The 23,541-nt window shown below is 35.8% G+C and overlaps 1 protein-coding gene across 4 annotated transcripts in view; it reads left to right on the forward strand.

Annotated features, from left to right (window-relative positions):
• Positions 1 to 23,541, forward strand: part of bcar1 (BCAR1 scaffold protein, Cas family member) — a 182,216-nt gene that overhangs the window by 116,771 nt on the left and 41,904 nt on the right. For all 4 annotated transcript variants that reach the window (XM_056477809.1, XM_056477810.1, XM_056477812.1 and 1 more), the window contains one exon: positions 12,567 to 13,256. In XM_056477809.1, the coding sequence (XP_056333784.1) occupies positions 12,567 to 13,256 (690 nt within the window). The remainder of the gene's footprint in view (positions 1 to 12,566; positions 13,257 to 23,541) is intronic.

The raw sequence follows: 23,541 nt of genomic DNA on the forward strand, positions 1-23,541 counted from the left end.
AACATGACGGAAGAGGTAACTGTGAGCTCTTCTTGAAGATTAGTATGTCATTTTCGCTTTGCGCAAAATAGTGAAGTGAACTGAATGTCAGTGGTGTTAGTAAACTGATTAGTCATACAATTTAGGATTGTAGCTGCATGTTTGTTTGTTTGTTTTTTATCCATGTTTGAACCATAACTTTTTATAGCACTATATAATAAAAGACTGTTCAGAAATGTGATGCTTTTTTTCTATCACCGTTTAATGACATCATGTTCAGGAAAAAAATGAAATTGTTTGGCGAATGTCGGTCACGATAACCTTCATTTCCTGGTTTTGTTTGGAAGTTATTCATTTACAAATTAAGCACTGGCTAAAATGTATGATTTTTTCAAAAGAAAGCCATATCTCAAACTTAAATTCACAGGTGTGTCATAAAATTGTTTTATTTACAAATTATATAATATAAATGAATATAAAATAGCCACAATTGTGAAATAATAAAAAAAAAATGCTAAATTAAATTATAATAAAACTGCTAATGCTCTAGTTATATAGACCTCTACTTTGAGCACAGAATTTTAATTTTTGAGTGATCTGTTCCTTGGCCTGCAAACATTCTCGCACTTTTAAATGCAAATGGTGGACGTTTTATCCTATTCTTTTCATTCATTCTGTCTTTGTTTTTTCTAGAGATAATAAAGTTTAGCATCCATCTCTGTCTGCTCTTTAGCCACAGGGAAAGTGTTTGACCTGAACATTTCCATGGTGAGGATGATCGTCAGGGAAAAATCTCAAGATCCACTCATCGTATACAAGCCGCTTTCAATGGCTTAATAACAGGGTTGTGTAGAAACAAACTTGCAGGATTGTGGTAGTAACTTTCGCCAAAACAATTAAGCTTTTCAAGTAACGAGTTACTATTGTTAATTGCATTGTAGTTTGTTGAAATGTTATATTGTCTTTATTGTCTTTATTGTATTTAGGCAAAGATCCATAGTTAAACAAACCAGTCTTTCCTAAAATATCTCTCGCTTTCACTTGCAGTTGAGTCAGTTATTCCTTGAAGTAATCCGAGAGTCATTTTATGTGGAAACATCACAAACAAATATTCCAGCATCCTTTTATCTGGTTAGTTTCTATTCTTAGTAGGAGTATTTTTTAATATACTACTGTGTTGTATTGGCAAACATTTAGTCTATTTAAGTATGCTTTTAATACTTGCATGTTTTTTGTAAGTGAACAACATCATAGATAGCATAACTTAAAATATTAAAATATTATATAATAATATATATATGTTTCTATTGAGTTATACTTGTGTAATTTTTAAGTGTATTTCTGTGAAATACATAAAAATAGACTTAAAGTGTGTACATCCTTGTGTTTTAGTTAAAAGTACACAAAAAATTACCAATGACATACTAATAAACCAGGATTCGGTTTGAAATAGGGCTTTTACTAACTGCTTTTTCCAAAGTTTAATTTGACTGTAGCTTGAAGTGATAAATAGCAGCAAGCATTATCAAAGCAGCTTCCCATTACTGCTTGATAAATGTAGATGCTCGCCAGAAAGCACCCTTGAGGAACCATCTCATTTTCTGTCTTCTGTTCTTTACTGTTTACCTCATAATAGTCGGAGATGGACGGTGTGATTTATCCTATGCTGTGACTATGGTAATGGATCCATTGATCAATAGTCAAATCCTCCCATCTCTGTTATTTTCCTTCATTTATTCTGCTGCTGTTGTGCTAAAGTGGACACCTTATTCCCCTTTTCATAAGATGTCAAATAAATGTCTGCTGTTCCCCGAATGTGTCTGTGAAGTCACAGCTTTACAACATCCCTCATAGAGATCATTTATTATAGCTATTTTAGGTGTGAGCAAAAACGTTTAAATGGGTGTCCCTTTAAGGGCAAATGAGCTGCTGCTTTACAGAAGGGGGAAAAATTTACATGCTATTCTGACAGAAACAACAAAACAAGGCAAACCTCATGCAGTCAAAATGTGAGAAATTACCAGTAACGGATTAAAGTCTTATATGTTTAAACATGAATCAGATGAGATTACAATTAATCAATAGATTGCTAGGGCTAGCCGGCAGCTAGCTCTCTGCAACTCTAACATGGTCGCCATCTGAAGCTAAGCAGGGCTGTGCCTGGTTAGTACCTGGATGGGAGACCACATGGGAAAGCTAGGTTGCTGCCGGAGGTGGTGTTAGTGAGACCAGCAGGGGTGCTCAACCTATGGTCTGTGTGGGTCCTAATGCCCCAGTATATAGATGGGGACTCTATACTGCTCAGTGAGCACTGTCTTTCGAACGAGACATTACATGGAGGTCTCTGTGGTCATTAAAAATATGCCCTCTGTCCATCATGACCTAAGCATCCCCATAAAATAAAAGGGTATATGCCGAAGCATGCTAATAGGACTTTGATTTTGCTGTATGCCAATGCAAATATCGGCGCATTTAAGGTCAGTTTTCTTTAAAAATCAGCGATCTCCACTGGCTGAGTGATATCTGATATAAAGTGGGTCTCAGATTGTACAAAAATCACTGCATCACATTACATTTCCCCCACCATGTCTTTATAATATGAGCATTCATTTTACCCCATTATATTCAATGGAGCTTCTGCACTAGCCTGCCGATTCTGACGGGCGCATACGAGTAAACACCTTTTTGTCTCGTTTTACGCTTAAGCAACTAAAGGAATGGCAAAGTTAACTAAATGTATTTTAATTACATTACAACATTTATGCTGTAAAAGGAACCGTATAAAATTTAAAAAAAAATTCACAATAACTGGTCACTTGAAGTTTATCAGTATGGGAAAACACTAGCTCAGCATATACCCTATTGGCTTCACACACCGGCGCAATATGGCTGCCGTCGTGTCATCCAGGTGGATGCTAGCACACTGGTGGTGGATGAGGATATATAAATATAAGGAATTAATATACTTTTTAAAATATTATTATTATTATTATCATTGTTATTATTATTTCTAGAATGCTCCAGCATGAGGTTAAATGGTTTGTGGATACATTTTATATAGTTGTTGTGCAGTAAAGTTTATTAAACTAATTGACTACCATATTATTGTGTTCCGATGGATTGGCCTTTGCAAACGTTTAACTATTAGTACATTTTTTATCTTTACAGAAAAGTCACCTTACCTTATTTGCATAATAAATGTGGGCTTTTGAATTATGCTGACAGTAAACAGTACAGATCAACCCCATTGTCTTTAGTGGCTCTTATGTCAGGAGTGTATCGAGGCGCTTGCGTACATTGGTACATCGGCGCAAACATTGTAAGAGGGCATTCACACAGAATGCATCATTGTGTCTACAAACAAAACAAACACAGCACTCATAAAGGTCAGACTTTATTTTGTTGGTCCGTTTGTTGAATTTAAGTTACATTGCATCTACATGCCAACTAATTCTCATTAGATTATAAGTAGACTCTTAGGTTAGGGTTAGGGTTAGTGTAAGTTGACATGTACTTGCAAAGTTTCTGATAGTCAGTTAAAAGTCTGTTGAAGGAGCAGTATCAGCAGATATTAAGCAGACAGTCTACTAATACTCAAATGGACCATCAAAATAAAATGTTACCCTACATAATTTGTTTTTAAAAAGTCTGTGTAGTGTTAGAGTATCCAGAGACAGAGTCATACAATCCAGAGCCCCTGTAAACATAATCTTGCAATGCAATGACATTGATAAGCAGGCTCGCATGTAAAAGTCGAAGATATTTTAACTTGACATGGCATCGAAAATATGGAACTCAACTGTGTGGCACTTCAAAAGATGCAAGACATGAGCTTAATGGACATACACATACGTTAAGCTTGTGTTTACATAGAAAAACAATCAAAAAGTAGTGCATTGAACTGATAAAATGTATTCATTGTGAATGGCTTCTAAATCTGTAGCTGCAATAGCAAGTAAACTGAAATGATGTACTGCTGCAGTGGCACCATGGGAAGATTAAGGGGGGCTAATATAAAATTGAATCCCTTTCACATGTTACTAGTGAATCAGAATCTTAATGGCATATTTTTACACAAAAAAGCCTTACCAAATAGTGAATAGGTTGTCTTTTTCAGGTTTCCGGGTTGAAAGATGCACCAGGGACACAATTCTAGCTGTTAAACATGGCAAAAGTCATATTTTCAGTAATAAGCCCCCTTTAATGCTCATATCCCTGTGTACATTCTCAACAAATGAGAAAACACTCACTGTCAGTGAGTCATTGACTCGCCCTTACATATAAACCCCTGTGAATCACTGCCTAAATGCTGTCTTGTGTCCTGACCGAAAAGAAAGACAGGGAATTGTGGAGAAGCAGGAGGGAAACAGAAAGAGACAGACAGAGAGGCTTGGCATACTTTCTGTAATGGAGGCAAAGTTCAACAGCTTGTGATGTCATCAGTCCTCCAGAGCCTTTTTACTTGGCAGGAAAATATTCTCATGAAAAAAAAGTGAGTGAGAGAAAGAGAGAGAGGCCAATAGCACAGAAAGCACACAGCACTCCTTTTCTACTGCAATTTGCTTCTGCTTTTCAAAAGCAGAGAAGGCAAGTGAGATAGATAAGACGCAGAATAAAGACTTTGAGTCACAGCAAATTCTTTTCTGAGAGCTGCGGTGACAATCACCAAATTAATTTATTCACTATTGTCAGCACAATCAGGAAGTGGGGTGAAGACAAAAAAAAAAGGTTTATGTGGGTGGCCGAACTATACTTTTGGCTTTTGTATGATCACTTATACTTTTAAATACAAGTTAGAGTCATTTTTCCAGTATTACAACATATATGTCATGCTGAATTTCAATGGAACATAATTGGGTAACATTTTATTTTGATCCAATTTTGATTTATTTTGATTTATTTTATTTTTTGTCCGTTTGAGTATTAGTAGACTGTCTGCTTAATATATGTTGAAACAGACATTCAACAGACATTTAATTGACTATAAGAAACTTTGCAAGTATATGTCAACTTATTCACCTTATTCTCCGCGTACGAGTAGGCGCAGCCATTTGAATCATTTTGGCTCGAAACTGCCGGTCTCATTCACTTCCATTCATTTTTAAATGTTAAAAACAGCTCGTTTTGCTGCTTGGTGTTTCAAACTGATATTTTCTTATTATATTTTTCTGCTTTGTCTGCATTGTCATGCAAATACTTGTTTGTAGAGTAAGTAGTTTGACCGTTTTTTGCCGTTTATTATTCCTAGTCATTTCTCCCATAGGCAGCTGAATCGGAAGTTCTAAAACAATCGCAAAAACGCGCACACTTCCGCATTGAAGAATAAGGTCAATACTAACCCTAACCCCAACCTAACAGTCTACTTACAATCTATTGAGAATTAGTTAGTTAGATGCAATGTAACTTAAATTTAACAAGTGGACCATCAAAATAAAGTCTGACCCATTATTGTCATATGTTGGAATTTTATCTTTAAATATTTGAGACATTAATAGACACTTTATTTGCATTTAACATGCTTTTATAAAATGACTTTTGTACCTTTAATTCGACCCCAGAATAGGATTTTTGTCTTTTAACCAAGTATAACTCTATTCCATCTGTGAAAGAATATCTACATCAAGCTTTGGTATGTTTGTCAGTACCAACTTATATAGTCAGAATGAATTAATCAATTATTATTTATTTTTTGTATTTAACTTTATTTTCTATATGATAATTCCTTTTAGTGTTTTAGATTTTTTACATTAGGATATAAACTAAAATATATTATAATTCAAAACTAATCAAAATATAGTTTTAATATTAATGCTGAAAATGTGACATTGCTTGTCAACCTGTAAACTACTTTGCATTGTGCCTGGCAACTCCCTGCATTCTTCGTTCCTCTATTTACATACTGAAACTGGTTGACAGGACATATTGCCTTAAAATAAAATAAAAAAAAATAAATAAATAAATAAAAAAAATAAATAAATAATAAAAAAAAATAAAATAAAATAAAATAAAATAAAATAAAATAAAATAAAATAAAATAAAATAAAATAAAATAAAATAAAATAAAATAAAATAAAATAAAGTGGGTATTAAAAAGTCATTGTCATGCATGTTTGTTTATGACTGGATGTAACTGCAACATCAAAATCCCCTAAAAGTGCAGCATTTGATGTGTTGTATAATAAAACAATCCTCCTTTTGAATTGTTTGCTACACATCTCTTGCTCTGCATTATTTTTGCCTTATTCCATATCGCTCATCTTATTATTTTCAGTAACATAAATCAGTTCTGGCCTCTGACAGTGCAAATATCTATATTCAGTATACCCTAGCAAAATCTCTATTGGCTGGCACCATCCTATTGTTCCCCTCAGCGCTCAGCCCTAGTCAGAATGTCCCGTTCCATTGCAAAGACTCCCAAAGAATGGTTTAAACTGCCTGTATGGAAAAAGAAGAAAAGCCCATGGAGTTAATGAGCTCTCAGCTGCTCTGAGTGCTTCTCATTATTTTGCCATTGTGTGTGTGTGCGTGTGTGTGTGAATGGATAGAGGGGGCTGCGAAGGTATGCGTGCATGCATTTTTACATTGGCACATTCCTTCGTCTATACGTGCCTCAGTGGTTTGCGTGTGCCAGCACTACACGGCGACATCTCAACCAGCTGCTCACAGGCAGTAAATCCTCTCGGGCCGCTATTGTGTCCAGTCTTGGTGTCCTCTGGCATTAAGGGAGACACTACAGGGACTGTCCCTCAGCCGGGCAACACAGGCAGGGCATTCATCTGTCAGATATGCCCTCCGTGAGCCTCTCCTCCAGCTTCGAGCACAGAGATGCCATTCATCAGCACTCTGCTGCTCTACACAGACCTTTAAAGCACACAGGGAAGGATTCACGCTGGCTTTTCTCTTGTCTGAGTTGTTTTAGGACAGAACGACGCAAATAAGGGCGAAAATGTTGCACCGAATGCAGCTTGTGTGGCACAGTTCCAGACATTGTGGCCACTGAGGAGTTTAGAATTAGCTTTGTAATACAGTGATCAGGAGTGAAGACTGCATTTCATGTCACATTACCTGAGTTTTTTGTATGGGACATCATACAATAAGTATTGGATGTTACATTTCTGATGTTATGGCCGACGTCAATGTCCAACGTCCAACCTAAAATCAACGCAAAATCAACCAAATATCAGCATCTAATCATGTTACACCTTGACGCTGTGTGGACGTTACCACTATGACATCTATAGGACGTTGGATTTTGATCACTTTCCAACACAACCTAAAATCAACCAAAATCAACTTAATTTGACGTTGTTATTGGACGTCAAAATAACGTTGTCCTTTGACGCTGGCTAGACATTGAATTTTGGTCACCTTAAGTCATGACCTAAATCTAACCTAATATTAACATCTTATGATGTTGTGTACTTGCTGGGATTACATAGTAAACAATGCAGTTTTACATTTCCAGTGAAGTTCACCAGCATTTCAGTCATTTTCTGTGAAAATATACCATGTGTTTTTCCCTCCAGAATTTTGAGGAATATAGTTCTGAAAAACAACCCTACCCTAAACAGTATGTAACATGTAAATGTCACTTGTTTCAGTTTATTACATCCTTATCACCTTCAGTTTAATTAATTTGATGCATCGTTAATAAAAATAGTACTTAATATGACATTTTTCAATCTTATTTCTTTCTCCCAAGTTATTTTTCGTCCTTAAAAATATATGTATTAAGCAGTTTCATAATTCTTTCGTTTTTTTAAACTTAAAATTTTAAGCTCTAGTTCAAGTAGATGAAGACTGGTCAGCGTACAGTGTTGAGGTTAGTTCATTAAAAGTAATGTGAGTTACGCAAAAATATTACTTTTCTAAGTAATGAGTAAATTAAAGCATTAGTTTTCAAAATTAAGTGATAATATTTGAGTTACTTTGTAAAAAATGTAATGCGAGTTACTTTTTAGTTTAGTTAATTTGCTTTAAAAAATAGAGAGTAGTCACGTAAAATTCTGCACACAATGATAGCAGGAACAGACAGAAATGAAGATGGCTCTTACTTTTTTGCGATGGAAATATTCTCATTATTTTGAACGCATGGAAGTAAAGGAAAAGGATTATCTGAATGGATCATTGTTTTTTCTTTTTTAATACGACAAATAGTACAAAACTAGTAACCACACTGCTTTAAACTTTCATTAATCTGTATATATGGCATGTACAACTCTGGGGTGGGGAAGTTCTCAGATAACATTATCCTACATACATTTTTATATGCGTTTTTTAAGGTAAATTAAGATTCTACAGTGTTTTTTAACTGCAAAGCTCCTCTATTTAAAAAAAAAGAAGAAAAAACCCTGCAAGTTCTGTAAAAGATCAAGCCTCAACAAGCTCAGAAAAAAAACGCAAAAGTAACTCAAAGTAACATATTTTACTAACCATAAAAAGTACTAAGTGACGCAAGTAGTTACTGGGGGGAGTAACTCAATATTGTAATGCACTACTTTCTAAAGTAACTTTCCCCAAACACTGTCAGTGTATTTTATACCAGTGTCATACCGCCACAGACAATTATAGTATAGAGTTTAATTTAAGTCCGGTCGCCGTGCAAATCAACTAAATCTCATCTCACACTGTACCCTCCAGACACACAGACACACTCAGGATCAATTCATCAGCAGTTTGACGTCATCAAACCATGACATGTTCAGTATCCCACATTCTGAAATAATGCCTCACGGCAAACATAAACAGTCTGTAGGATTCATTTTAATCATATCTTGCCTTAACTATAAAACTAGAAAGAAAAATAGTCAGGTCCAGTGACTGTCATTGGAAGAGAATTCGCACTGCAGGAAAGTGTCTGAAATCTTCACTGAACTCAACACTGCCAGAATTGAATTGCAAATTTTATCGCAGCAGTTGTTGAACATGTCAAACCAACAAACAAAGACCAGATTTTAGCCTAGGATTATAGTATTATATGAATCTTTTATAATCTGGCTTAAAGTCAGTGTGAACCGGAAGTTGCTGAGACTTTAGTTTCAGCATGTTGATGTACTTCAGTTACAACTGAAACTGAAAATTGAGCAGGCTTTCTTTTGGTGAATCATTCACCTATATCGAAAACTAACAGGAAGAGGGCCGTGGTTTAGAATACTGTGGCTGAAGCCGTCAAACTCACATCGACAGAGAAGGACCACCACTCCAAATGTGAAAGCGAACAATCAGACTTTGAAGAATACCAAAACAAACTTGCACGGATTAATTGTTCACCTAAAGAATAATACGCAAAATAAACATGGTCAATTTTGATTTCACTCAAACTTTAATTTTGCAAAAACTGTTAAGCTTCTATATCAGTCACAATACACAAAACGAACACAAACGCTCATAAACATCCCAATGAAAACTGTGTAACATGAAACATTGGTGTCTCTGATCCACAAAGAGCGTCCCACTGCTAATCACAACTTTGTGATGAGGCTCATGCGGAGCTCATCTCGTAAATACGATCATTCCTGCATGACTCTGAGGCGGCGTGTGTCCTGACAGGGGAGGTCTGTTAGTAATCAAACACCTGCTGGCTTTCTGCTGCGCCGCATCAATCACCTGTTAGCTTGAGCTCCAAACTCTTCAAACCACAGTCAGCTCACGGTAGGAGAGCTGTAGATGGGGGGTACGAGCGGGACATGGAGCTGGAAATTGGCCGTTGCTTCCTTTCACAAAGCCCCTCCGCTGGATGCCTTAGTAAGAGAGAAGAGGGTTATAGTGGAACGGCAGAGATGTTTTGTCTTGATTAAAGCCGAATTGCTCTCTTTTCGGCCAATTCTAGAGGGTTTCTGCTGCATACAATGAACAAACACAATCAGCCAATCAAAGGCTGCGAGTTTTCCTGAATGGACTGTGATAGAGTGCGTTTGTGGCTTCATTACTAGGATAGTTCACTCAAAAAATTAACATCTACTTTCTTTTTTTTATAGTTTTGTTTTCTGATGAAGAAATAAGAAGATATTTTGAAGAATGTTGGAAACAAGTAGCCATTGACACTTATAGTATTGAAAATACTATTAATCTGTGGCTCCCGATTTCCAGCATTTTTCAAAATCTCTTCTTTTTGAGTTCAACAAAAGAACGAAACTCAAAAATGTTTTGAAAACATCGAGAGTGAATAAATAATGACATAATTTGTATTTTCGGTTGAATGTTCTCATTATGGTGGCACAGAGAGCAGTGATACACGTGTCTGTTGGCACTGTGCCAGGCTCTTTTGCATTCTTGTGCCAAAGAAGGGGGCCGTGCTGGTCCAGGGGGCCGAATAGCAAATATTTGTTTAAGTGTCAAAGACCGGCCGCACTTGTGGGTGGCTTTGTAAACGAGAGGACAGATGGAGTCCATGTTGGGTAAATGTGCCGGAAAGAGCTTTGAAGCAAAACGTAAAATGCAATGGTGAAATAGGCTATAGTCACGGGGTCTGTTTGCACCTGGTGTGAAGATCTTGGGTGATCTGATCACAAGTGATCATTGAATTAGTGACTTACATTAATGACTACATGTGTTCAATAGTTTTGTGTGTGGCACACTTATAAATTATGAAAGTTAGTTACATGATAAGAATTGTTGAATGTAATGTAATGCAAGTTACTTATTTTAAAGTGAAGTACAGTCGAAGACAAATTATTAGCCCTCCTGTGAAATGATTATTCTTTTTGAAATATTTCTCAAATGTTTTTTTAGCACATTTTTAAATAAATATTTGTTTTAACAACTAATTTCTAATGACTAATCTATTTTCAAGGCACTCGCTCCTTAAAAGAGGCACAGTTTTACGATAAGCCATGTCAATTAAGGCTTTTAAATATTTTTTCCACATTTTTTGAGTGCCTTGGACTGATTTTTGCTGTTTATTCTGATAAATCCCTCATCCAAAGAGCGCCAACACGTTACTTAAGCTACCCCTGAGCACTTTTTGTTTGATTTTAGACTAATTTATTTTGTCTTTGGTGAAATTGCAATATTTTGTCTAAAATTCAGCTTAAAACCAGGTTAATTAGGTTTAATACTCTCTAAGTTAGGTTAATTTGGCAAGTCATATATACGGCATATGAAAATGGCTGTACACCATCACTTCCCATCCTACATGATAGAGCTTGAGAGGTACTGCAACGAGGAATGGGCAAAAACTCCCAAAGACAGGTGTGCCAAGCTTGTGGCATCATATTCAAAAAGACTTGAGACTGTAATTGCTGCCAAAGGTGCATCAACAAAGTATTGAGCAAAGGCTGTGAATACTGATATACATGTGATTTTACTGGTTTTATATTTTTTATAAATTTGAAACAATTGAAAAAAATCTTTTTTCACATTGTCATTATGGGGTATTGTGTGTAGAATGTTGTGGAAATAAATGAATTTAATCCATTTAGGAATAAGGCTGTAACATAAAAAAAGTTACTACCAAGATGAAGTACAAAACCAGCAAAGGTTTGTTACAAGTTCATTCATTCACTCATTTTCCTTTGGCTTAGTCCCTTTGTTCATCAAGGGACACCACAGTGGAATGAACCGCCAACTCATCCAGCATATGTTTTGCACAGCGAATGCCCTTCCAGCTTCAACCCAGTACTGGGAAACATCCATACACACTCATTCACACACATACACTACGGCCAATTAAGTTTTATAGAATTTACCTAAAGTATAGTTCATGTCTTTGGACTGTGGGGGAAACCGGAGCACCCGGAGGAAACGCACACAAACTTGTTGCAAGCTTTTTTGTAAATAATCTAATACATTTATTCAGCAAGGAAGAAAACAATTCAAAAGTGGACACTACAGCAAATTGCAATAAATGAAAAGACGACTATTTCAAATAAGCTTATTTTCATCAAAGGCTCTTTTTACATCTATGGACAAGTTTTTCAGTGGTCTAATCGTAAGTGGTGTTAACATACATTCAAATGCATCTTGTGTGACTATTTATGTTGGGATTTTGACAAGACCTTTACCTTTTATTTTGCCATGCTCTATGACACTTTCACAGAAGTGCTTATAGTGTGATTTATCAGTAGTATTGAATGAACAAGTCCATGTATTGCAACATACAAGCAAGCAAATGAAAAGTGGATGACAGTAGCAGTATTTGAATCGCAGTCCAGTTGTTTTGGTAGCAAAGTATTAATATTAACAGCAAAGTATTCATATTTTGAATTATTCATTCATTCATTTTCCTTCTGCTTAGTCCCTTTATTCATCAGTGGTAACCACCACCCAATATTGGGAAACATCCATACACACTCATTCACACACCCTCATATGCTAAGGCCAATTTAGTTTATTGAATTCACCTATAGCGCGTGTCTTTAGACTGTGGGGGAAACTGGAGCACCCGGAGGAAACCCACACAAACACAGGGAGCACAAGCAAACTTCACACAGAAATGCCAACTGACCAAGCCGAGACTCGAACCAGCAACCTTCTTGCTGTGAGGCGATCGTGCTACCCACTGCGTCACCGTGTCACCCTCTATTTTGATTTATGTGCTTCATTGTTTACAACATAAACTCAACCTGTCTCTCTTCTCTCTCTTGCAGAATGTGTTGGCAAAAGCCCTTTATGACAATGTGGCGGAGTCTCCGGACGAGTTGTCCTTTCGGAAAGGCGACATCATGACCGTGCTGGAGCGGGACACGCAGGGCTTGGAAGGCTGGTGGCTCTGTTCGCTGCATGGCCGGCAAGGAATTGTTCCTGGCAACAGGCTGAAAATACTTGTTGGCATGTATGATAAGCAGCAGCAGCAGCAGCTGCAGCAGTTAGCGAACCAACCCAGCCCAACCCAGAGCCTCATCAACCTGCCTCAGAGTGCCTACAACAAGATCCCCCCTGCAGCCCAGTACACGGCCATGCACCCCGCCTTTACCCCCTCCGGCTCTGCCAACTCCACCAACCCAGACGGCGTTTACATGCTGCCCCCCAGCCATGGCTCCAGCCTCTACCAGGTGCCCTCCGGCCCCCCGACTCCACAGCCCCAACCTAAAGCCCCTGCTTTGACACAAAAGCAAAGTCATGTGCAGTACCCTCCCACTTCACAGGATGTCTACCAGGTGCCCCCCTCCATTAATGCACCAGGCCAGGACATCTACCAGGTGCCACCCGCCGCAGGAGGGCAGTGTCCTGGGCAGGATGTGTACCAGGTGCCACCCTCTGTGAACCAGACACAGGATGTTTACCAGATTCCCCCGTCTATAGACAGGAGCTGGGACTCTCCCAAACCCATGGGGAAGGTAGGGAAAGATCATCTTGTATACACATATGAGTAACACGTTTTCAGACATTTGCTTTCATATTAAATAGCTGAACCTAAAAGCACTATTTAATTTAATTTAATTTAATTTAATTTAATTTAATTTAATTTAATTTAATTTAATTTAATTTAATTTAATTTAATTTAATTTAATTTAATTTAATTTGTTTTATTTTAATCATTTAATTAAATAAATAAATATATAAATGTATGTATTTATTTATTTAAAGTATTTTATTTATTTGTTTATTATTTATTTATTTATTTTAGTTACTTTAATTATTTTATTTATTCATTTATTATTTTATTTATTTAATTAATTAATTTAATGAATGAATGAATAAATGAATGAATGAATTAATTAATTAATTTAATTTATTACTATTTAATTTTTTATACACTTAAAATAATAATAATAATAATAATAATAATAATAAAACATTTGCTTTCCTTGATCATATATGATATTGTGATTTTGTAAACAAAATCTAAATATTATTATATTATATTTATTTATTTGTATTGTAATAATTATTATGATTATGAATATCATTATTACTACTGATATGATTGCAACTATAATTTAAAATTTTATTTGATCTTTCTTCTTGTAACCCCCAATTGATGAGTTTTAATGATTAGATTTAGATGTAGATATATAATAAATTAAAATAATTAAAAATTGAAATCCACCATATTCCATGTCCTATTATGAACAATTCACTGGCTTGTATTATTATTATTATTATTATTATTATTATTATTATTATTATTATTATTATTATTATTATTATTATTATTATTATTATTATTATTATTAGGGGTTCGAGCTCGAAGCGCTGAAACCCTATTGTTTTTGTAAGGATTTTTATTATTATTATTATTATTATTATTATTATTATTATTATTATTATTATTATTATTATTATTATTATTATTATTATTATTATTATTATTTTACTTCTGCCATAATCACTATTGCCCAGGCCAAACCGTAAGGCCTATAATTATTATTATTATTATTATTATTATTATTATTATTATTTATAATAACATTATTAACAAATAAATAAATTTATAATATGTATGCTTTAAATTGTATTTTATTTTTATTATTAATATTATGTTTTTAAGTATTATTTAATGTATTCTCTACCCTATTATACATAATTAATTGGTGAATATAAAAAAACTTTAAAAATAATAAAAAAAATAAAAAACTATTATAACTGCCTCAACTGTTTCACTTTAAATTTATTTTTGCTGACCATGTTCATACACAAGAACTTGTGATAAAATATATACTTAACACAGAAATATAGATGTGCGAAATATAGACAGATCAAAGGAGGGTTTATGAAGGAGAAGTGAAAGTCATAAATAATGCAGAGTGTGATAACGCTGCTGACCATGGGCCGCACAGAGTGAGTAAGCAGTTTTTTTTTGTGGTAACTGCACGTTGAAGCTGTAGGCAGTGGCCGTCTCTTGAGAGAGCGTTTCAGGCCACTCTTAGGGCACTGAGCCATACTGTATGCAGTGGAGAGGGAAATCAAGTGTAAAGATGGAGAGGTTCAGCTGCAGGCCTGCTCAGTGTTGGCCACCTGTCACATCTGATCTACCTACAGCAATAGTGACTCAGTGCCAATGCTTCTGCTCACTCTGCTCACTGTTATGTAGGTTTTTAAAACTGTAGCATGCTAATGTTGTTAATGTGTCCGCATCATTACTTACATGTTGATTACATTCTAAACAACTGAAAGCAGTTTTAACTACCATGATTAGTTACCTTATCATTGTGTGGAAAGTTTTCATTGCAAAAAATGACTGCGGTCACGCCATAACACAGTATCGGGTTATACAGGGTTTCCACAGGTCTGGAAAGGATAGAAATTTGACAGGGTAATTTCCAGGGATGGAAAATTATATTCAATATCATTGGAACACTTACACATGTATTGAAATTGACTTTTATATCTGGTTTATGACTGGTTAGGTTCTGGTTATGTATTTAAATTATTGAAATAGTAGATTAAAATGTACATTCACCGGCCACTTTATTAGGGACACCTTACAAGTACTGGGTTGGACACTCTTTTGCCTTTTGAACTGCCTTAATCATTTGTGGCATAGATTCAACAAGGTACTGGAAATATTCCTCAAAGATTTTGGATCATATTGACATGATAGCATCACACAGTTTCTGCAGATTGTCAGCTGCACATCCATGATGCGAATCTCCTATTCCACCACACCCCAAAGGTGCTCTGTTGGATTGACACTTGTGACTGTGGAGGCCATTTGAGTACAGTGATCTCATTGTCATGTTCAAGAAACTAGTCTGAGATGATTCGTGCCATGAAAAGATGGGTCATAAAGGGATGGACATGGTCAGCAACAATACTCAGGTAGACTGTGGCGTTGACTCTGTAATCAACTGGTACTAATGGGCCCAATGTGTGCCGAGAAAATATCCCGCACACCATTACACCACCACCACCAGCCGTAGAAATCAAGACTCATCAGACCGGGCAACATTTTTCCAATCTTCTATTGTCCAATTTTGGTGAGCCTGTGTAAATTGTAGCCTCAGTTTCCTGTTCTTAGCTGACAGGAGTGGCACCTGGTGTGGTCTTCTGCTGCTGTAGCTCATCTGCCTCAAGGATCGACGTGTTGTGCGTTCAGAGATGCTCTCCTGCATACCTTGGTTGTAACAAGTGGTTATTTGAGTTACTGTTGCCTTTATATCAGTTGGAACCAGTCTGGCCACCTCTGACATCAAGGCATTCGTGCCCACAGAACTGCCGCTCACTGGATATTTTTTCTTTTTCAGACCATCCTCTGTAAACCCTAGAGATGGTTATGTGTGAAAATATTAGGAGATCACTAATGTGGACAGGTGTACCTAATAAAGTGGCCAGTGAGTGTATGTGTGTCTTTTTGAACGACTTTTTAAAATGCAATATCTACAGAACAACTTTAAAATCCAAAGTAAAAATCGTCAACATTCAAAGTGAGCACAAGTTATTCTATGGAAGTTACCATTCATGTACCATACTAATTTTATGGCAATGGTGGAAAATTAATTGTAAATAAAAATGCTGACCTTAAGAGATTTGATATCCAAGAGAGGCAAAATATGCAGGATATGCAAACTCATATACGATTTCTGAATCTTGCCATTATATAAGCTTTAGTTTAGCATTGATTTGGCTATTTTGGGACATTTTTCGTCCATCGCCAACCTCATTTTTTCAAACCATCATATTTTTTTCTTGTCAGAACCATCCCAGCTCCCTTACAGCATCCTTCATTCTTTCTCATGTCATATGATTCATTGACAGCAAGTCAGTTGACATGAGTCAGTTGATAGAGTCTATGCTGCAAACCCAGAGACTGAAGGTTCAGTAACAATGACATTGACCCAGAAATGTCCTGAACACCCTGAATACCAAGTAGAGGCCAAGTATGATGCAACATAATGTCTTCTTCCAACTTGAACACTGTTGTTGGAGCAGCTTGAGAAGGAATAGATTGAAAGAGAAGTACAGTACGAACAGGAAAGCATGAATTTTTATATTATAATATCCTTCCGTGATCCTTCTCAGAAGCATTAGTTCTGTTTCTATTTGCAGGGCTTGTCTAGAGGTTTTCCTTTCATGTGGTTTATGAGGAGAAATTTTGATGTTTTCTCCTAACGTCCTCTATTATGATCACTTGTCCTTGTGCCCACAGTCCCATCACCACTGGCTGTTTTTCATTATGTGATAAGAGTTCCTGTTGAGAGAGGAGAGGATGGACACACACACACACACAGAGACACAGACAAACACATAGCAGAGACCTGAAAACACCTTTATATTCTTGCTCTACTTAATAAAGGACTGCATTTCAGAGATGAAATACTCAATTTAGTTAATTCTCTGGAGGCACAGGCTAAACGAAATAATAGCTGTGGGCAGGTTTATGTGGTTTATGAGGATACAAATGTGTATAATGACATGAGAATTCAAATGTAAACAGTTTGAGGATATTTCATGTGTTCAAGTAACTCAAAAAGATAAAAATTTATGTGTTTTGAAATTCAACATTTTCTGTGAGAGTACAGTTAGGGTTAGGGGACAGAATATCCAGTATGTACAGTATAAAAATAATGACATATGTCTGTGGAGATTGCAAAATAATTCAACTTATCCAGTAATTCCTGTTTTCACAGTAAGAGTGGCATTTCATTTTCCAGTGCCTTTAACAAACTACTTTGTAATAACATTGAAAATAGTTTTGGTATAGTGTACTTAGTGTGTACATGTATGTGCTCAGTTTTCTTTTTTTTATTATATACAATGTTCTAATTGTATTATAGGTCCTTAATCTTTGCTCTTTTGATAATGAAAAATATACTCAAAATTTAAAATGACTTTTATTGATATATTTACTAGTTTAAAACATAGTGAACAAGAAGTGTGACAAACCTAGACAATACATTGTTTCAAACTACTAAAAATGTCAGTCAGTTCACTTTGTTGAAAGCAGAAATCAAGGTGCAATAATTAGGGACCAAGTACCGTGGTGCGAGGCCCTATTGGAATTGCTCCATTTCTTCTTCTTCTTCTTCTTCGCAAAAATGAATAGCATTTTTGAGGGTCTAAAATTTTCATTTTTTATGGATTTCAGAGGTGGATGTGGCAAAACGGCTCAACAGTGCTACCTATACACATTTGACGAAGTAGCCTCTGAGCTGTTTCATGCACATGTACCAAAATTGGCATACACATCAAACAAGCCAATACCTACAATAAAGTCTCTTGGAGCGAAATCTCAAACCCAACAGGAAGTCAGAAATTCTTAATTTCCTCTGCCGAAAAAGTGCAGTTTTTGCCTTTTCCAGGCATTGTATTTTAACGAACTGCTTCTAGGGATTTTATCAGATTAACACCAAAATTGGTCATTGTCATCTAAAGAACTTGGGGATGTTAAGTTGCAAAGATCTAGAGTTTTCGTCAATCTGTAATGACATGGAAATGACATGTTTTACACTGTAACAAACTCCTCCTAGAAATGTTATCAGATCGAATCCATGTTCTATTAGTTTAATCTAAAGACCTTTGTGATGTTAAATAGTGTAGATCTAGTTTTTGAGTCAAAGAGTTTTTGTCAAAGGGCGTGTCTGTGGTGGATTGACAAAGTTCAGTGATCCTTTAATTCAATCAGAATTTGTAAATAAACAAAAACCCATTGATCACAAAGTATGGGAAATTTTAATTACAAATATTTTTTTAAAGTCTTAAAAAACTAAAAATGCTTTACATTTGTAATTAATCCGAACAAACTTCTACACCTTAACCTAGCCTTAAATGCACCTAACCTTATCCCACGCCAGTAGCAGCAAAAGGAACACATTAATACATAAAACTATAGATAAGTACCACAGTAGTTAAAGACACCTAAAATAAAATGTGACCTATATTTCTCTAGGATCATGTGTAGTTCTTTAATGTGAACTTAGCTCTTAATTCTGATTTAATGAAGTTGAGCTGCACACTAGGCGATACTGTGGCAGCGGCAAGAGGAGTTTTATGAGCACAGTGGATAGGGTCAGGGTTAGGAGTGAAGGATTGTGATAAAGCAGCTGGAACAACTGCGCTGTGTGTCACATCAAAGACATGCGCAGGCAGGGTGTGTGAGCACGCGACCCATAAAGCCCCAGCACACTCCTCTGACAGTCCTTTACTCGACCCATTCTCGTTGAATCACAATGCACTCTTTTTATAGAGGTCATTTCTGACTTAGAAATAAAAACAGTAATTTTATGATTATAAAATTTAACATAAGAAATAAAACCATATTCCGAGACCTATTACGAGATATAAAATTTAAATTATGAAGAATAAAGCTGCAATTATGTGAAATGCAGTCATACTTTTAGTTTCTCCCTTCCAATGTGAGCTTAGTGACTCACGTCAATAAAAAAATTGATAAGAACGAATGCTCGACATGCTTCAATCAAACCAAAAGCTTTGCATCTTATGAAATATGACCGTAATACCGGATGTGACCTTCAGTTAAAAGAATTGCACATGCTTGTGACTCAAATCCACTAAGACTCGCCCTCTGCTTACACATTAACCAAAGTGAGCTTACTCTATCAACTCAAGTTGCACATTGACCATTAGAGTAAATAAAACTGACGGATGAAGAAAGATTTCAGCATGAGCTTGTTCGTCCGGTTTAGAGCCACGTGAGCACAAAGAGGGTTCACGCATGAGGTATTTAGCTCTGTTATGGATGGACAGTGAAGAGGGCCGGCAGAAGTGGAAAAAGAGTCTCGCCTTATCTCTGTAATAGTCCCAGCTATAACCGTTCAGTATGCTGGACAGATAGCCAGGGTTTATTAAGGAAAGGTGTGCTTGGGAAGAGGAAGGGGAAACGGCGGAGGCTAGATTGAGATTCTGCTGTTGGTTTTGCCGCACTGCCTGCTCTGAAAGTAAATGTGTAATCTTTGGAGACTTATTTGAGGCTGCTCACCTGCTCAGACTGGGGAGAGGAGCTTGAGGGAGGAGGTGCAGGTTTTGGCTTATCTACAGGACCAGGCAGGAGAGAGGGAGGGGAGAACATTGTGAGGAGACAGAATAAAGAAGGACCAGTGGGATCCTAGATCCATACTCAACCCTGCATGTCCATTGAGCTACAGCTGTATGGAGAAACACACCAGTTTAACACCTGCTATCATAATGTTATCAATGTGTTGAGCAATGCTATCAGTGAATTCCAAGCATCGTTTTTACAGTATAAAAGGGCTCAGGTGAGAGGGAATGTTATTCTTGATCTTTCAAAAAAAAAAAAAAAAAGCTATTCAGTTCTCTCACCACTAAAGTATGTTAGTTTTTACACATTTGCTGTACATCTAGAGTTTGTGATGTGAATTTTATAATCAGCACAGTATAACTTTTTCCTAATGTGTTCACTCATGTATTGTTGATTTGTTTTTGTGGTACCTAGTTTGTCCCTAAAGTAACTACACTGATATATTTCACAGTTGGAAATAAAAAAACAACAACAAACTACTGAAGACAGCAAAATAAAAAATAAATCAATCAATAAGATACAATTGTGCAATTATTTTTGTTGCTAATAACCCTTGGAGACAAAAGGTGCATATTCTGGACAATAATAAATCCTTGAGTTCATGTGCTCATGTGCAAAGTAGAGGTTTGAAAGTATGTGTGTTTGACTGTGCACGTATCTAGTTGGCTTTAAGAAAATGGCAATTTCTTCCAAAAGCCTGAGGTTATTTACTTCAGTTCAAAGCAATCTCCTGGTCTTGGCATCCTAGTAGTATCAAACAAAAATATTCTTCACAGGATATATATCGGCTTTTTGTAGCTGAAGTGCGATCCCAATAACATCAAGGATATAAAAAGCTACTGTTTTTTTCTCCCTTTTTGTCTTGCCATATATTTATATATATATTATATATATGTTATATTTATATGTTTCAATCAAATTACCTTACATATAGCTTTATTATAGTTGATAGTTTCTTCATAGTCAGTTCTATGTGATGATGCTCACTTTCATTTGGAATCAGCAGAACATTGGTTTCATCTCTTGTCTTTCGTCTTTCTCATCAAGCAGTTTTTTTTGTTTTTTGTTTTTTGTTTGCTAAAATGTTGACTGTTATTTCAACATTTTAAGTATTTGTGTGCATCTTGTGGGAATTCCCCTCATGTTGGCTGGCACATCTGTAATCTGCAGCTGCCTCTCCCACCTCACATTCCTCAAGACCAGAGCAACTCCTCCCTGCCTGCACTCACTCAGCCTTCAGTGCATGCAGTTCATCTCAGGGAATAGCTTCATGAACTAGTGCAAAATGTCAACACTTACCTAAAAGTAATATAGCCACGTCAAAGGCTGCATTTTTTTGAAAGATTTAAACCTATTCACATTTTAGTGAGATAAAAGTCAACATTTTAAAAGTGTTTGTATTTTTTAGATAGTATTCTTTTTTAAATAGTATTGTATTTTTTGTAGTATTTTCTTTAGATGTAAGAGGAAATCGAAATGCTATGCTCTTGTCATGCAGTTGGGACACAATTGTCATTCGAACGCAGCGTTTGAAGGATAAAACAACATATAGATTCTAGTCTAGTCTAAACTTGGATGAGGCACATGATTGGATGAGGCACAAGTGATATACTATAACAATGGACAATATCTTACATTGAGATGAAAGACTATTTTACTTAGTAGACGATTTGGTCCTACTATATATTAAGTGGCACAAAATGTTCAATTCAATTCAATTTAGATTTGTTCGTATAATATTTTTCACAAAAAATAAAAAAATTAATTCCAATGCAGCTTCATATATTATTAAATTACAATCAAAATCAGAAAGAGTTAAGCATTTGAGTATGGTGGGCAGTAAAGTGGTCAAGCATATACATAGTTAACCTGCAGTTATATAATGTATAGTGTATTTTCAAAAATGTGATCTATATATGTATATAATAAATAATAAATGCAAAGCACTTTTTGGATACCAATTGTATTACAAAACACTTATGGTGCTTTTGAAATGGGATATGTTTAGGATGGGTTTGGTGGTATGGGTAGGTTTAAGGATGGGTCCACAGTGTAATTATAAATGTAATTATAGTAATTAAATTGTATTTACATTAACATTTTTTAAATATAAGTACATTGTAATAACATGTATGTACACAATAATGCATTGTACCAAAATAATTGATCTAAATGTAAGTACATAGTAGCTTAGGCCACTTAATATAAAGTGTGACCAAATAAGTTATTTATAACGATAAATAAATGTACATTTTTATAAAAAATCATTATATTTTATCAAATGAAAGTCACCACGTTTAATAAAGATAAGGATATACTCAAGGTTAGTATATAACAGTAAATGAAAAAAGTGGATTTAGGCACTCCAGTTTTCCCATGTATTCATGTCTCTGACCATGTTCACATATTTTGCACATCTTATCTCATATAAGGATTTATGAAGTTTAAACAACTTTGTAAAAACCTTGCATTCTTTTCATTACACTTTTTTTTCATTACATTTTTCACCCTGCACTCACATTCTTCATGATGTTACACAGATTACATCAAATGCTTCACTGAGTATGTTTACATTGACACCAATAATTTGTTTTAATACGATTAAGACAATACTCTGATTAAGAGTCTACCATGTAAACAGCGAATTTTGATTAATTTAATCAGATTAAGGTCATAATCGAACTAAACAGAAATCGAATTAAGACATGTGGAGTATGCCGATTTTAGTTGCATTGTTGAAGTGCAGTACAGACATGTAAACACCCTAATTAAACTATTACCGTCATGTGGGATTTTCACCGCATTTTGTGACAGGATAGTCCACACACACATTTTTTTGACACTATTCCTGCACATGCTGAGTGAGTAAGACCACAGACACCTGCATTGTGAAATGCGGAGGTTTTTTTACTCATACGGTGTGCGGTATCAAACACTCTTCCAGCAGTTCATACTCTCATCCAATATCTCGTTTGTCATAGGGGGCATGCATGAAATGTTCCTGAATGAAAGTGAAAGTGCCAAACTGCAGATAAAGTTGACAAATTAAAAATGAAACATCTGAAATTGCATGAAACTCCAGAGGAAATGTGGATAGTGCGATGATGCAATGACTTTAATCGAATTATGTGCTATAACATGTAAAATGGGGTTATGAAAGGAACTTTTAAAGATCAACTCATGTAAACACCTTCATATTATTGTCTTATTCAGATTAAGGCAAATAATTTGATTACTATATCCATGTAAACGTAGTCACTATTTATCGTTCTTACATTCTAACCAATACTTCAAATGAACTGACAGAGAAGGGAATGATTCATTCATAACCTGGACATCCCCGCCAAAGGCTCTTTTCCCACACCCTATCTTTGTTCTCCATTTCGATTCTTTCCTCCTCTGTGAGCACCTCAGAATATTGAATAGAGAGCTCTTAATGGTTGTTTAAATAGTCTAGGTTCCCCTCGAGGGCCTGTGTGTGATTTCAGGTTTGTATCTGTGGGCCTCACTGCAGTGCATTGTGGACTTTTAAAGAGGGACTTTGATATTGGCCTCACATCACAGCACTTGAGTGAAGCATTGGCTGCTCCAGGGCACTGCGCCTCCACATAGCCTCATTACTCTCTCCTCAGACTGCACACGCTGACTCTGAATCAGCACATATCCACCAGCGGCCTCCTGTA

Source organism: Danio aesculapii, chromosome 18 (assembly GCF_903798145.1).
Source record: "Danio aesculapii chromosome 18, fDanAes4.1, whole genome shotgun sequence".
NCBI classification, from domain to species: Eukaryota; Metazoa; Chordata; class Actinopteri; order Cypriniformes; family Danionidae; genus Danio; species Danio aesculapii.